Genomic DNA, 14,809 nt, shown 5'->3' with positions numbered 1-14,809 from the left:
GGAATGGTATACAACTATATCATCTCATATCTTGTAATGTTTTGTATGTTTTCCAAATGTTTGGTAGTAAAATTGCTTACTAAAAATTTTGTACCAGGGATATTTAAATCTTTACTGATCAACTGACCTTGAAGGTTGAGTTTCTACAGACTTTTTAGGGATGGCTAGCTTAATTTAGTGTAAGTCATTCACCTAATTTTCCTACTTTTAATTCTGAAAGGGAAGTAATAAACCAAGTAATGGGTATCGATAACAAAGCCTGAGTTATGTTAAAAGTTTAATTAATTAAAAAGAGAGAATTATTGTTCAAGTTACTACTGTCTCCATAGCCTATCAATTGCAGGGTGTTAGAACCACTGTTTGGGGTCGGTGGAGGTGAAGTCAGGGCTGACTGTTCTGCAGGAGTGGCAAACATCTTCATCATCCAGCCCTTCAGTGAAGTACATTCCAGGGACAGACCCTTGGGGTAGGGGGAGAAAGGAGTGGCTGGGATGAGAATCTCTCTTTGGGGTCTCTCTTGTTCTCTTCTTCATTTTTAACAATTTCCAATTCTTTTTCTTTCTTCTCCACCAAAAGTACCCTGTATATCCTCCTACTTTCCACATTCAATAGTTTCTATTGTGGAACCCCTTCTCTTGTCCATTTACATAAAACCTGCAACACAAGTAACTTCCAGGCACAGTTGGTGAATCATCATCATCATCATCTAAGACTGATTATGCCTTTCAGCATTCAGTCTGGACCATAGCCCCCTTATAAAATTCCTCCGTGATCCCCTATTCAGTGCTAACATTGGTATCTCTTCTGATGTTAAACCTATTACTTCAAAATCATTCTTAACTGAATCCAGGTACCTTCTCCTTGGTCTGCCCCGACTCCTCTTACCCTCTACTGCTGAACCCATGAGTCTCTTGGGTAACCTTGCTTCTCCCATGCGTGTAACATGACCCCACCATCAAGCCTGTTCGCCCTGACTGCTACATCTATAGAGTTCATTCCCAGTTTTTCTTTGATTTCCTAATTGTGGACACCCTCCTGCCATTGTTCACACCTACTTGTACCTGCAATCATCCTAGCTACTTTCATATCCGTAACCTCAACCTTGTTGATAAGGTAACCTGAATCCACCCAGCTTTCAGGTTGATAAATAGCAGAAATAATAATTAAGATCAATATTCACTTTATGTTACACAACTTGTAATAAACTCAAGTACTCATCCAGTATAACAGGAGTATTAATGATTAAAAGAGAGATGTGACTGCTTTGTCAGCCTACTTTGTGGCTAATCTACACACACAAAGAAATAATGATGGTCAAAATGTTTCATGAATCTAAGGTACTTTGAGAATTCATAATGATATTAAATGAATGATTACTTTGTAAAGATGTGTATGTAATCTTGATCAAACTGATGCTAAGTCAATGCTTATTACGGAGGAGATATGTTAATAGCTTTTTTCGTGAAGTTTCAAAGGCAACAACATAAAAGGCACAAGTTGTAAGTAATTTTACTTAACGGTGTTGAAGTTAGTTCTTAACTATGAATGTTCACTGTAGCTCATTGACATCATTTGTCCAAAGGGAGGGATCTATGGTGTAACAAGTTTAGAATAGCATACTATGTGGGAAACTGTTTACTTTTATGTGTACACAAACAAAGTGAACAGATGCAGTGTCTGTACAAGACAGGCTAATGACAACAGCCTTACTTCCCTTTACAGTATCTGCTGATTTGGCAGTTATTCCACAGTGTCTCATCCTGGTTCAGAGATACACCACATGCCACAGTATGGATCAATCATCATTAAGTTACAGAAACAAATTTACAATTCAGTTGACAATTCATCTTTTAATAGGAATTTTCAAGCATGTTGTAATGAACAAATATGTTACCGCTCATTTATGTATGATGTTATGTATATAGGCTGAAGTGGTGAGTGAAAATTTATTTGTATCAAGGTCGGGGAAACTGAACCCATGTCTCCTGCTTACTAGGCAGGTGTGTCAGCCACTAATCCATCTCGGCACAGCAGTTTGTCCAACAGCATGAGTACCCTGGCATGCCTCCCTTCGCGATCCAAATTCTCACTGCCGCTCCAGTCTACTTTAAATTCCCCCTTACATATGAATAGAATTGGTGAGGCTCTCCATGTTCTGGAATAACACCTAAGCATAGAATGCAAAATGGGGGATCCAGCCTGAAACCCAGGTGCAGATACATCTACAAATGAATTGACAAAATTTCAGAGATTTTACTGGTCTTTTTCATTTATGATTTTATGTATACAGACTGAAATGATGAGTGAAAATTCGTTCGTGTATAAGGGGGAAATTAAAGCAGACTGGGGTCGCACTGAGACTTTGGATCAATTGGATGGAGGAGGGAGGCATGCCAGAGTAATCTGTGCAGTTGTGTGAACTTCTGTGCCAAGGTAGCTTAGTGACAAAGCCACTTGCCTAAAAAGCAGAAGACCCTGGTTTGATTCCCAGTCTTAGCACAAATTTTCACTCATTGCTTCAGTCTATGTACATAAAATTATATCTAAATGAGACCAGTAAAGTCTCTGAAATTGTGTCATTTCATTTAAGTACAATGTGGTACCACATTGTAAAAGAGAAGAGCAGTATAATCCAATTTATGAAGATGTACTCTACATCATTTAGCAGATTAAAAGTAGATATGGATTTTTAACTGCCTGCACAGAAGAAACAGCAATGGTGAAGACATTCACATAATACAAAGAATTGCATGGTTAAATCAAACAATGGAAAGTCCAGTTTGGAATACCAACAATAGTAGGAAAAGGATAGACTGCTGCTCACCATAAAAATGAAATGTTGAGTTGCAGACAGGCACAACCAAAGGACTGTTATACTATGTACATATCTATTACAACATACGTCTTATGAAATAATAGAAAATCTGTGTTAGCTCTGGTTTCAGTCAGAGATTATATAACAGTTCACGGAAAGTGATGGTGCGGGATATGAATCCTTGCCAATATTAGCATGACTTGCTGGTCACTACAGAATAATATAAAACTAATTATGGCCATTTTAAACACATGCCCATTCTTGGTTTCTGGCAGAGTACAGTCTTCTTACAGGACAAGCATTTGTGTGATTTGCAGTAATAAAAGTAATTGTGTGTTGAAACATAATATCGTGTACAGCATTCTTATTCCAGTCCTTCCAGTTCAGAAGATATGGGAGTCAAAAGAACTGAAGGTCCTTAAAGAATTTCAGAATAAGTATATGTATGGTGTGAGACATGGCAGACCATATCTGGAAAGGCAGTTACACTAGACGACAATTCAATGCTTATTTTAAATACGTCAGAAAATGAACCTGCAGTCTTATCTATTAGAGCGACGTGCCACCAGATAGGAAAGGTAAGGATATCATCATTATTGCATCTATAATATGTATCCCACACTATATTATCCTGTGTCTGATCAAATGTTCTTAACTTCTGCTCCAATCCACAGCTAAAAATATCAAGTTCCCCTTCAGTTAGGTCACAAATGCCTCTTCATTTAGTTTACTGGAAACACAAATCATTCCACTTCTTTTAGTTGCCCTTTGTATTTTGGTAATAAATTTTGCTACTACTGCATCATTATAGCAGTTACCAGTTTCGACGTGGACATCATATATGAGATCATGTGTATTTGTTGGCATGAGATAAAATATAAAGAATGATCAAAATATTTCCATTGGAGGATGTTATTGCAGCATATATGCTACGTAGCATGACTCCTATGAGGATATATAAGCACTGACCTGTAGGTATGGGACTAGTGTGGTATTCGCCCCTTTCCAACATACATGCAGTAAATAACATAACCAAGGTTTTGTTATTCTTTTCTTGGCTACCAAAGGACAAACACCAGTAGACATCCATCGGAGAGTGAAGAACATGTATGAGGCAGCATTAGAGTTGTTGATATTTTTAAAAATACCAGGAATCCGATATATTAATATTTAAAAAGTATCAATATCAGTTTTCGATATACCGAGAAAAAGTATCCATATATTGATGGAAAAAATATCAACATACTGGCCAATAAAAATATCGGCTTCAGAGTGTAAATGTACTGCCAGTTTCGAGCTGTACATTTAAGTACTGATTTATTATTATTATTATTATTTATTCTGTACACCAACAAACTAGCACCCTGTCTATACCCCTTAGAGTGAGACTTGAAAGGAAAACAATGCACATTCACACTTGGCAATAACCACTTTGCTAACAACAGTAACTGCATGTAAGTGGCAGGAAAAAAGATGTCTGATGGGTCCATCACATATTTTAGTGTCAAAACTGCATGGTAAAGGTAAACACTGCAGTTTCTATTGATAGAACCAAGCGTCGAATACATCAGCATTCCCCCTCACACATCACCACCCTCTGCGAAGACCAATCTTGTTACTAAAAACTGCCTTCTTCTTCTTCTTTTTTACACACACACACACACACACACACACACACACACACACACACACAGCTGGTGTGCCACTTCTTCACATTCACACTGAGGCGTATATCACTAGGGGTAAGATAGATATTGCCTACAGGAAAATTAAAGAGACCTTTGGAGAAAACAGAACCACCTGTATGAATACCAAGAGCTCAGATGGAAAACCGGTCGTAAGCAAAGAAGGGAAAGCAGAAAGGTGGAAGGAGTATATAGAGGGTCTATACAAGGGCAATGTATTTGAAGACAGTATTACGGAAATGGAAGAGGACATTGATGAAGATGAGATGGGAGATACAATACTGCGTGAAGAATTTGATGGAGCACTGAAAGACCTAACACATTCCTTTAGCACTACTGACAGCCTTGGGAAAGCCAGTCATGCCAAAATTCTTCCATCTGGTGAGCAAGATGTATCAGACAGGTGAGTTACCCTCAGACTTCAAGAAGAATAAAATAATTTCAAATTCCAAAGAAAGGAGGTGCTGACAGGTGTGAAAATTACCAAACTACCAGTTTAATAAGTGACGCTTGCTAAATACTAACACGAATTCTCTACAGACGAATGGAAAAACTGGTAGAAGCCAACCTCAGTGAAGACCAGTTTGGATTCCAAAGAAATCTAGGAACATGTGATGCAAAAATGCCCGTGCAACTTATCTTACAAGACAGGTTAAGGAAAGGCAAACCTACTTTTATACCACTTGTAGATTTGGAGAAAGCTTTTGACAATGTTGACTGGAATATTCTGTTTCAAATTGTGAAGGTAGCAGAGGTAAAATATAGGGAGCGAAAGGCCAATTACAATTTGTACAGCAACCAGATGGCACTTATAAGGGTCGAGGGTCACGAAAGGGCAGCAGTGGTTGAGAAGGGAGCGAGACAGGCTTGTAACCTATCCCTGATGTTATTCAATCTGTATTTCGATCAAGCAGTAAAGGAAACTAAAGAAAATTTTTGAGTACGATTTAAAATCCATAGAGAAGAGATAAAAACTTTGAGGTTTGCTGATGACATTGTAATTCTTTCAGCGACAGCAAAGGACCTGGAAGAGCAGTGAACAAAATGGACAGTATCTTGAAAGGAGGTTACAAGATGAACACCAACAAAAGCAACATGAGGATAATGGAATGTAGTTGAATTAAATCTGATGATGCTAAGACAATTAGATTAGGAAATGAGACACTTAAAGTAGTAAAGGAGTTTTGCTATTTGGGCAGCAAAATAACTGATGATGGTCAAAGTAGAGAGGATATAAATTGTAAACTGGCAACAGCAAGGGAAGCATTTCTGAAGAGGAGAAATTTGTTAACATTGAGTATAGATTCAAGTGTCAGGAAGTCTTTTCTTTAAGTATTGTATGGATTTTAGCAATGTGTGGAAGTGAAACACGGATGATAAGTAATTCAGACAAAAAAGATAACAGAAGCTCTTTAAATGTGGTGCTACAGAAGAATGCTGAAGATTAGATGGGTAGATCATAACTAATGAGGAGGTACTGAATAGAAATGGGGAGAAGAGGAATTTGTGGCACAACTTGACTAGAGGAAGGGATCTATTGATAGGACATGTTCTGAGGCATCAAGGGATCACCAAACTAGTATTGGAGGGATGTGTGGAGGGTAAAAATCGTAGAGGGAGACCAATAGATGAATATAATAAGCACATTTAGATGGATGTAGGTTGCAATAGTTACTCAGAGATGAAGAGGCTTGCACAGGATAGGGTAGCATGGAGAGCTTCTAACAACCCTACCGCAACAAAGGTCAAAAATTAATTATGATTGTAGTGTAGCTTACGCTGCCAAATATTGCATTTTCGGGCAACAGCAAAGTTATATTATGTGGCAGGTATTATTAGAGCACAGTTAATAAAGTCATTTCATGATGTAATGGATAAACTAGGCATTCATCTTTTCATGTTTCCCAAGCTGGTCTCGTTGTGAACTCATGGTTCAATCATCGAAAATCTAGGTGGTGTTGATTCGAAGCTTGGATGCAAAGAGGCCTAGGTGTTACTCTGCGATATTCAAAAGTTTTATATATCTGTTTCATAAACCATTCTTGAAGACTAAACTTTTGCAAGTTAGAACAAAGGTGATGTAAAAAAAGTAATCAGCACTCTGAATTTAAGTTACACTTCTTTTTTATTACTTTTGTTGCACTACCACTCCACAATATAAAACATACTCGAAAATATCTACCTCACTGTTAAAGTTCACATTTCATAAACTGACTACAATTTGCACCTTTTCAACATGACAACCAAGACTTGACTTTCCAATAACCACTTACACACCCAAAAATTCAGAGTTACAAGTACGTCAGAGATCATAGTGACGAAAGGACGAATACACATAAGAATATCATTGCAATATAAACATATCGATGTATCAAAGTACCTCTACATTAATTAAATCAAATCTGAATGTCGTCACAGAAATATGTTAACTATTTTACAAAAACACAGTAGAATATTGCTGGTATCGAGAGACTGAGGTGAGGGCCGTAATGGTTACATAATTCAAGTACCATTAGAAGCTGCATCGAACCAGTCTTCGGGCTGAAGACCGCAACAACCATGAACAACAACACACTTTCTTCACATAGACAAAGAGAAAGATTGGATGTGTTGGAAGCTCAAAAACTAGAAAGACTCCTTCGCACAGTAAGTAAAACTATTTTCTGCTACAATTTAACGATAACAGCTTAAAATATGTACCAAAAATTGTGAAAAAACTATAATACAAAATAAAAATATCGTCACTTAATACTGCCATTTTGATATTGCCAATACAGTTTGTGGGAAAAACATCAATATATAAAAATTTTATCAACTGGCCTGTTCAGCATGTCTTTCGAAAACCACCATTGTGGAATGGTGCATGACAGAGCGTGCTCCTGCTTCATGATAATGCCCATTCTCAAACTGCAAATGTCACAATGCAGAAGTTACGCCAACTAGAGTGGCAGATGTTTGAGCAACCACCATAGAGTCCTGATTCTCCCAATGTGATTATCACACTTTCAGGCCCTTAAAAAAGGCCTTGAAGGGTCAGCGATTCCTGATAGATGAGGACATGCAGCAGACACCTATGGATTTCTTCACACAGCAAGACACAATGTTTTACCAAATGGACATCTTCAAAATAGTGCATCGGCAGGATTACTGCCTCAGTGCTCATAGTGTATGATTGTCATCCCAATTCTGGACTTTCAACCTCCAAATGGAAACTTTTTGATCACCACTTATATATTTCTATTTTGAGTGGGCATAAAAACTACCTGTTTCAAGCAGTTTTCAGAGAAAGCACTTAGTATTGTTTTCCAGGACGTACTGACATGCTCACCACTTATGAAACTGAACTTATAATGATGAATTGTTGGATAATCAAAGTTCTGATCTATGAGTATGCAAATAACATGATACAGTAGAATCTGGAGGGATGTGGATCAAGTCCAGATACACATCTTCACTGAAATCCCGCTATTATAAATTACCTCTGTAAATTACTCTGTCAACTATAATTAAGGTTGTATATCAAAGTCAGTAGCCACAGTCTCTTTAAAGAAACTGAGGTAGAAAATTGTGTCAACCATATAAAGAAATGAAATCAATATTACAGAATTCTTTGTATCTCTATATGTTTTTCCTGAGTCTATGCTAGTGTGCAGATAACAAATATCATTCTTCTGAAACAGTCATATTGGATATGAACACCTATAGACAATGTGAACGTCCAGACACCAAATAACATATGTTCTAAGGTCATTAGAGATACCTACATTGCCATAGTAATGATAGTACTTACCAACTGAAGCAATACTAACAAAGATCATGAATATCCAGGCAACGATTGATGCAAGCAGATGGAGGAAAGACACCATTATCAGTGACAGAACTGTAAAGTCAACAAAGCAAACAATAAGAACACTGGATAGCACAAGAGAACAGTAGTATATGAAAACAAGCTGGCAAACATTGCTGATGCAGTTTATTGTATGACCATATTACGATCTTCACATGTTTATTGGCATTTTCATACATAGTCTGGGAAGGACATATATTTAACACTAAGGCTGTTTCACTCCTCTTCAATTTAAATAACAAATTTTTGGTGCCTAGTAATATAAAATAAGCAATCTTGTGTGATACAAACTAAAATTCCTAAGCAAAATTAGCGTTCTTATAATGAAAGCTGCAGTTAAAGTAGGCAGAAAACGTGTACTTACTGAATGAAAGCATTATGAGTAACAACAGAAAGATGACTGCAAATCTTAAGATTTTAGTAATTTCTGTTTTCATTATTTTCAGTTTCTCTACTTTCCCTTCATATTAATATAGAAGAATAACCTTTTTTCACGTCATTATAGATGATTAACTTTTCTACAGAGACACGTCCAACAGCCAATGGAATGAATTATTCTGAATCATCTACAGAGAACAAGATGTAACCAAATATCAGCCTATCAGAACTAGTTCTGATCTTTATTGGTGTCACTCTGTTAAATACTTAACATAACCGAATTTGCCATTAAACTTAATCATATGCAAAAAAGCATATAATCCAAGATGTATCTTTAATAACTGCTTCACATATTTTAACAGAATGCTTCTACATTTATTAAAGCTAATGGCTTTAAGCAGAAGAGGCTTCATATGTTACTCCATCTGTTGTGTCATCAGGATTCAACTACAAAGCAAGTTCTCATCACATAAGAACATAGGCATTTTGGCATTGTAAAAGATGTTAAATGTTCTATGGTACTGTATACTTTCAGGGAAATCAGTATGTTCAGTTCAAGGTTTTGAGATGTGGTTATCCATCTGTTCATTCATTTTCACAATACAGTATCTGTCTGTCCAAAGTAATTTTCAGGTAGTGTGCTGTTAGCTTGCTTATTTATATCTTTTAAATGTGAAATTTTGCATGATTTATATATCTTTGTTGTTCTATCACATTCAAATCATTCGTTTTTAATCAAAAAGTAAATGACAATTAATATTAATTTGTTTTTTAATCTACTAAGATTTTCAAATAGTCACATTAAAAGTCAATTTTTTTTGTAAATAAATTCTGTTAAAGATAAACATTAAATACTTTTTAACAATAATGGCAATTCCTGGATGGAGCAGTGCCATAAAATAAGGGAAAGGCAACCACTCACTTATAGCAGATCAATATATTGAGCACAGAATCACACAACAGAAAACAGCAGTCACACTAGCTTTCATGCATTAGCTCTTTCTCTTGTAAATTATACACATTCTCACACACACAATCAGCTGTGAAATGGATCTGAGATGAGTTTTATGTAAGACTGCTTAGTGTGGCTGGAAGAAACGTACCTGCAGGTTCAAACATAAATTTGAATCTCATATAAGTAACCAACATGTTGCATTTCTATCTATCACAAAAAAGTGGTGCCTTGTTTGCATTCAGGTTTGGATACACTAATGGTATCCTCGTACACTAAGGTCATACCACCATGTCACAGCTGTCGGTGGCACAACTGCTTGCCCTCAGTGCCAAGGACACCACCAATGTATGTAAACATAAACATAAACAAGGCACCACTCAGTATTGTCTTTCAAATACCAGTATAATGGAGAATGCTTCCACCGACCATAGCAACATCTAGGAACAGTCACATCACATAAATGTATGATGATAAGTGTGGGGTTGCTGATCTTAAAGTAATGAATTTGAAAGTGTACCATAGTTGCAAACAGTTCCTGGGAGTATATCAATATAATGGCTTGGAAGAATCAAGACTGAGATGCTATCAGTACCTTAAAAGCTTTAACATAAATTTCTCAGTCAGTGATGCAAAAATGTACATTATCTTCAAAGGAATGCAGTGTTCAGGCTTAATCCAAGTGAAAATTTTATACATTATTCCAATTGCTCTGCTTGCGTGTGTCAGCTACAGATGTTTGACACTTCCTCTAATCTGTAATTTCAGTATTAAAGAGTTCTAGTAGTAGTAGTAGTAGTAGTAGTAGTTTTTATTCTTCTTCTTCTTCTTCTTCTTCTTCTTTTCTTCTTCTTCTTCTTACGGTGTTAATATTTCTGCAGATGTAAAAGTTTAAAGAATTATTTTAAAGAAAATAAGTGTAACTGAAGCAACTCCATTTTTGTGAATGTAGTAGTAATAAATAAAGCCTTGTTCTACCGCTCTAATTATCTATCATGTCTCAAAAATTTTGGATGAAAACCAAACATTTAAGACAAAAATTACACAGCCTTACAGGATTCTATACTGAGTACTCTGAGACAAGGAACTAATGGTTGGAAATCAATATATGGTATTTTGTAACAAACAACCCAAAACCATACAGCAAAGACTAATGCGACAACCAACAATCTTAATGTGCGCATCACAGTAGCAGCACCTGTTCAAAATCTCCTGCTGTCCTTTACACAGTCCATGAGACAGGCACCTAGGATAAAAAATGTTCAAATGTGTGTGAAATCTTATGGGACTTAACTACTAAGGTCATCAGTCCCTAAGCTTACACACTACTGAACCTAAATTATCCTAAGGACAAACACATACATCCATGCCCGAGGGAGGACTCTAACCTCCGCCGGGACCAACCACACAGTCCATGACTGCAGCTCCTTAGACTGCTAGATGCAGCTAAGATACTGCCAAACTTCTTTGTTAAGATCTAAGCTAAGGTCTCTCTGACTAAAATTGCAAAGTCTTTTAAGCTTCTCTCTACAGGGACAAATTTCTTTCAATTAGGATGTCCATGACTCTCCTCTACACATTTATTTGGTCTTGAAAGCACTACATCCTTCTGCACTATACATTAAATGCATGTTTGTATGTTTCTGGAATGTCAACATTATGAAAAGGATAGATTGCAACTCACTGTACAGCAGAGATGATGAGTAACAGACAGGCACAACAAAAAAACTGCTAAACAAGTAAACTTTTGGCCAAAAGGCCTTGTAAATTAGGCAACACAGATACACACATTCTTGCAAACACAACTCACACATACATGACCACTGTCTCTGGTTAGTGAGACCAGATTGTCAGCTGTGAGCAACATCACATGATGGAAGAAGCAATCTGGGTGGTGGGGGTAAGGACGAGGCCAGGGTGAGAAGAATGGGATAGCCATACAGGGATGAGGTGAGAAGAGGGCAGGGCAGCTGGTGCATTCGGGAGGTTAGATGCAGGGCAGGGGTATGGGGATGGGCATGATGATGATGATGATGACAACACAAACACCCAGTCCCCGGCAGAGAAAATCCCCAACCCGGCCGGGAATCAAAACCGGGACCCCGTGATCCAGAGACAGCAATGCAAGCCACTAGACCATTAGCTGCAGGCAGGGCAGGACAAAGGGGAAGGGAGGGCAGAACAGGAGAGAAGTAAAGAACTGTGGATGTGTTGCTGGAATATAGGTCTGTGCTGCGATAAAGTGGGAACAGGGAAATGGATAGGTGGGTGAAGGACAGTGACTAACAAAGGTTGGGTCCAGGAGGATTATGGGAATGTGAGATATATTGCAGGGATAGATACCACCTGCAGGTTTCAGAAAAGCTGGTGTTTGTAGGAAGGATCCAGTGGTACAGGCTGTGAAGTAGTCATTGAAATGAAGAATGTTGTGTTGGGCAGTGTGCTCAGCAATTGGGTGGTCCAGCAGTTTCTTGGTCACAGTTTTTCAGTGACCATTCATGTGGACAGACAGCCTGTAGGTTGTCATGCCCACATAGAACACAGCACAGTGGTTCCAGCTTAGACTGTAGATCACATGACTAGTTTCACAGGTAGCCCTGCCTTTGATAATATAAGTTGATGCCTGTGACTAGAGTGGAATAGATGGTGGTGGAAAGATGTAATCCCATCTCACACATTGAAACTATTGCCCTCCAGGAACTAAAGCAGCATGCACAATGTCACCTCCAATCTGTTCACTTCCTATTCCTGCCTTGGACTACCATGATCCTCCAGCACAACAGCAGTCTCCAAACCTGCCCCACATCCTTCCATAGCACACAAACCCTGTTCTGCAGACATATTACATTCATCCCAACCTCAAAAACTCTCTCACCACCACCATACAGAAACCAGAAGCTAAACATACCTGAAGAACACTCATGAACCTTAGTACCACAGAAGAATCAGTCTTTTTCAAAGGTCTTAACTTTTGTCCCACTCCTAAATTCAATCATGCTGTACTTGTGAAGACATTCTCTCCTTCTCCCAGTCCCTACAGTAGAAACATATTTTCGCAACCAACCCTACCAGACGCAATTGAAGACCAATGTTCAACCCTGCCCATCTCAATTCACTCTTCCATCCAACAGCAACCCACCCCCACTTCCCCCAAACCACCACCTGTCAACTTTTCAGAATTTCTTGATCCTGAGCCTTGCTTCAAGATGACTCCCCAAATCTCTCAACATGAAAGCTAACCTTACATCTGTAAAAAGATTCTCAATCCACCACCTAAAAAACTAATACTGACCTTATAATTCTACCTGCTGACAATCGCACCATCAATGTTGTTTTGAATCACAAGGATTACCTGGCAAAAGGACTCTGCCAGTTGTCAGATTCATCCACCTATAAACCCTGCCACAGTGACCCCATTCCAGGATATCCAGCATGATCTCCAGTCTCTCTTCAAAGCCTTAGGGCCATTCCAGACTCTCTGCCCAGACACTACCACTCTCATCACCCCTACCACTCCCTGCACTCCTACGTTCTACATGCTTCTTAAAGTTCATAAACCCAGCCACAGAGAATGCCCCATGGTGGTCATTACTGCGCCCCGACTGAGAGAATCTCTGCTCTCAGAGATCAACACCTTTAGCCTATTACCCACAACCTACCCTCACATATGACAGAAAGCAACTATTTCCTCCACTAACTCTCCATAGTTCCTCTTTCTTTACCACACAGTGCCTTACTCATCACTATTGATGCAACGTAGATTTACAATAACATCCCTAATGCCCATGGCTTTGCCACTATTGAATGCTACATTTCCCAGTGCCCAATGGATTCCAAACCTACAAACTCCTTCCCAGCCACCACCACCAACTATATCCTAACCCACAATTACTTTTCCTTTCAAAGCACCACCTACAAACAAAGTCGAGGTACAGCAATGGGCACTCACATGAAAAATCATATGCCTACCCATTCAACGACCATATAGATGAATACTTCCTAACTGCCCAGTACTGCTAACCTCTCACCTGGTGCACATTCACTGATAACATCTTCATGATCTGGATCGAGGGTGAGGACAACCTATCCATATTCCTCCAAAACCTCAACACTTTCTCCCCCTTTCACTTCACCTGGTCCTACTCAACCCAACAAGCCACCTTCCTCATTGTTGACCTCCACCTCAAAAATGGCTACACCAGTATCTCTGTCCATATCAGACCTACCAATCCCCAGCAGTACTCCCACTTCAACAGCTGCCAACTATTCCATAGTAAGAAGTCCCTTCCATACCAGCTTAGCTACCTGTGGCAGTCACATCTGGAGTGAGGAGCAGTGCCTCTCAAAATACACCGAAGGCCTTCACAGACTGAAATTACCCTCCCAATCTTGTACAAAAATAGATCTCCCGGGCCTTGTCATTCCAGTCATCACCATCTCCCTAAGTCCCACCGTCCAGCCACAGAGGAGCATTCCTCTCATGAATAAGTACCACCCAGGAGTGGAGCAACTGAATTACATTCCCCAACAGGCTTTTGACGACCTTTCATCATGCCCTGAAATGAGAAATGTCCTATTCACTAACCTTCCCACCCCTCCCACAGTGGTATTCCACCACCCGCTGAACCTACACAACATCCTACGACCATATGAGCTACATAGGGACGGATGAGGATCCATTGCTACTCCACCCCTGCTCCCACCCCTTGCCTTATGACTCATAGCCCTGCTATAGGCCTAGATGCAAGAGCTATTCCTTACACCCTCCCACCACTACCTTTGTTGCGTGTCGTCCAATACAGCAGCAGTCTTTATGTTGTGCCTGTCTGCGACTCAACATATCTGCTATATGGTGGGTAGCACTCTATCGTTTTCATAATATTGTCATTATATATACTGGATTTTCCATTGTTTGTTCCCATAATGATAACATTATTCAATATGGATAGTAAACTTCACAGTGGACACTTCACAAATGGATGGTTGACTTTTCTACAGTGTGCAAGACATTGGTAGTGGGTGGGGTCTGTGGTGATATCACCTTATGCCAATCGGGGTAAAAGAACAGGCCACTTGTATGGGTCTTTGTAGGCCCTTCGTGGCACGAGATATACCTCAAATTCTTCTAGGTA

The 14,809-nt window shown here is 38.9% G+C and overlaps 1 protein-coding gene across 3 annotated transcripts in view; it reads right to left on the bottom strand.

Moving 5' to 3' along the window:
* The window catches only part of LOC126360439 (choline transporter-like 1), a 141,831-nt gene that overhangs the window by 73,229 nt on the left and 53,793 nt on the right, over positions 1-14,809 (bottom strand). For all 3 annotated transcript variants that reach the window (XM_050007711.1, XM_050007710.1, XM_050007712.1), the window contains one exon: positions 8,291-8,380. In XM_050007711.1, the coding sequence (XP_049863668.1) occupies positions 8,291-8,380 (90 nt within the window). The remainder of the gene's footprint in view (positions 1-8,290; positions 8,381-14,809) is intronic.

The sequence above is a fragment of the Schistocerca gregaria genome, chromosome 1, assembly GCF_023897955.1.
Source record: "Schistocerca gregaria isolate iqSchGreg1 chromosome 1, iqSchGreg1.2, whole genome shotgun sequence".
Taxonomy (NCBI): Eukaryota; Metazoa; Arthropoda; class Insecta; order Orthoptera; family Acrididae; genus Schistocerca; species Schistocerca gregaria.
The sequence above is the reverse complement of the archived record's forward strand: the minus strand, read 5'-3'. Positions and strand labels throughout refer to the sequence as shown.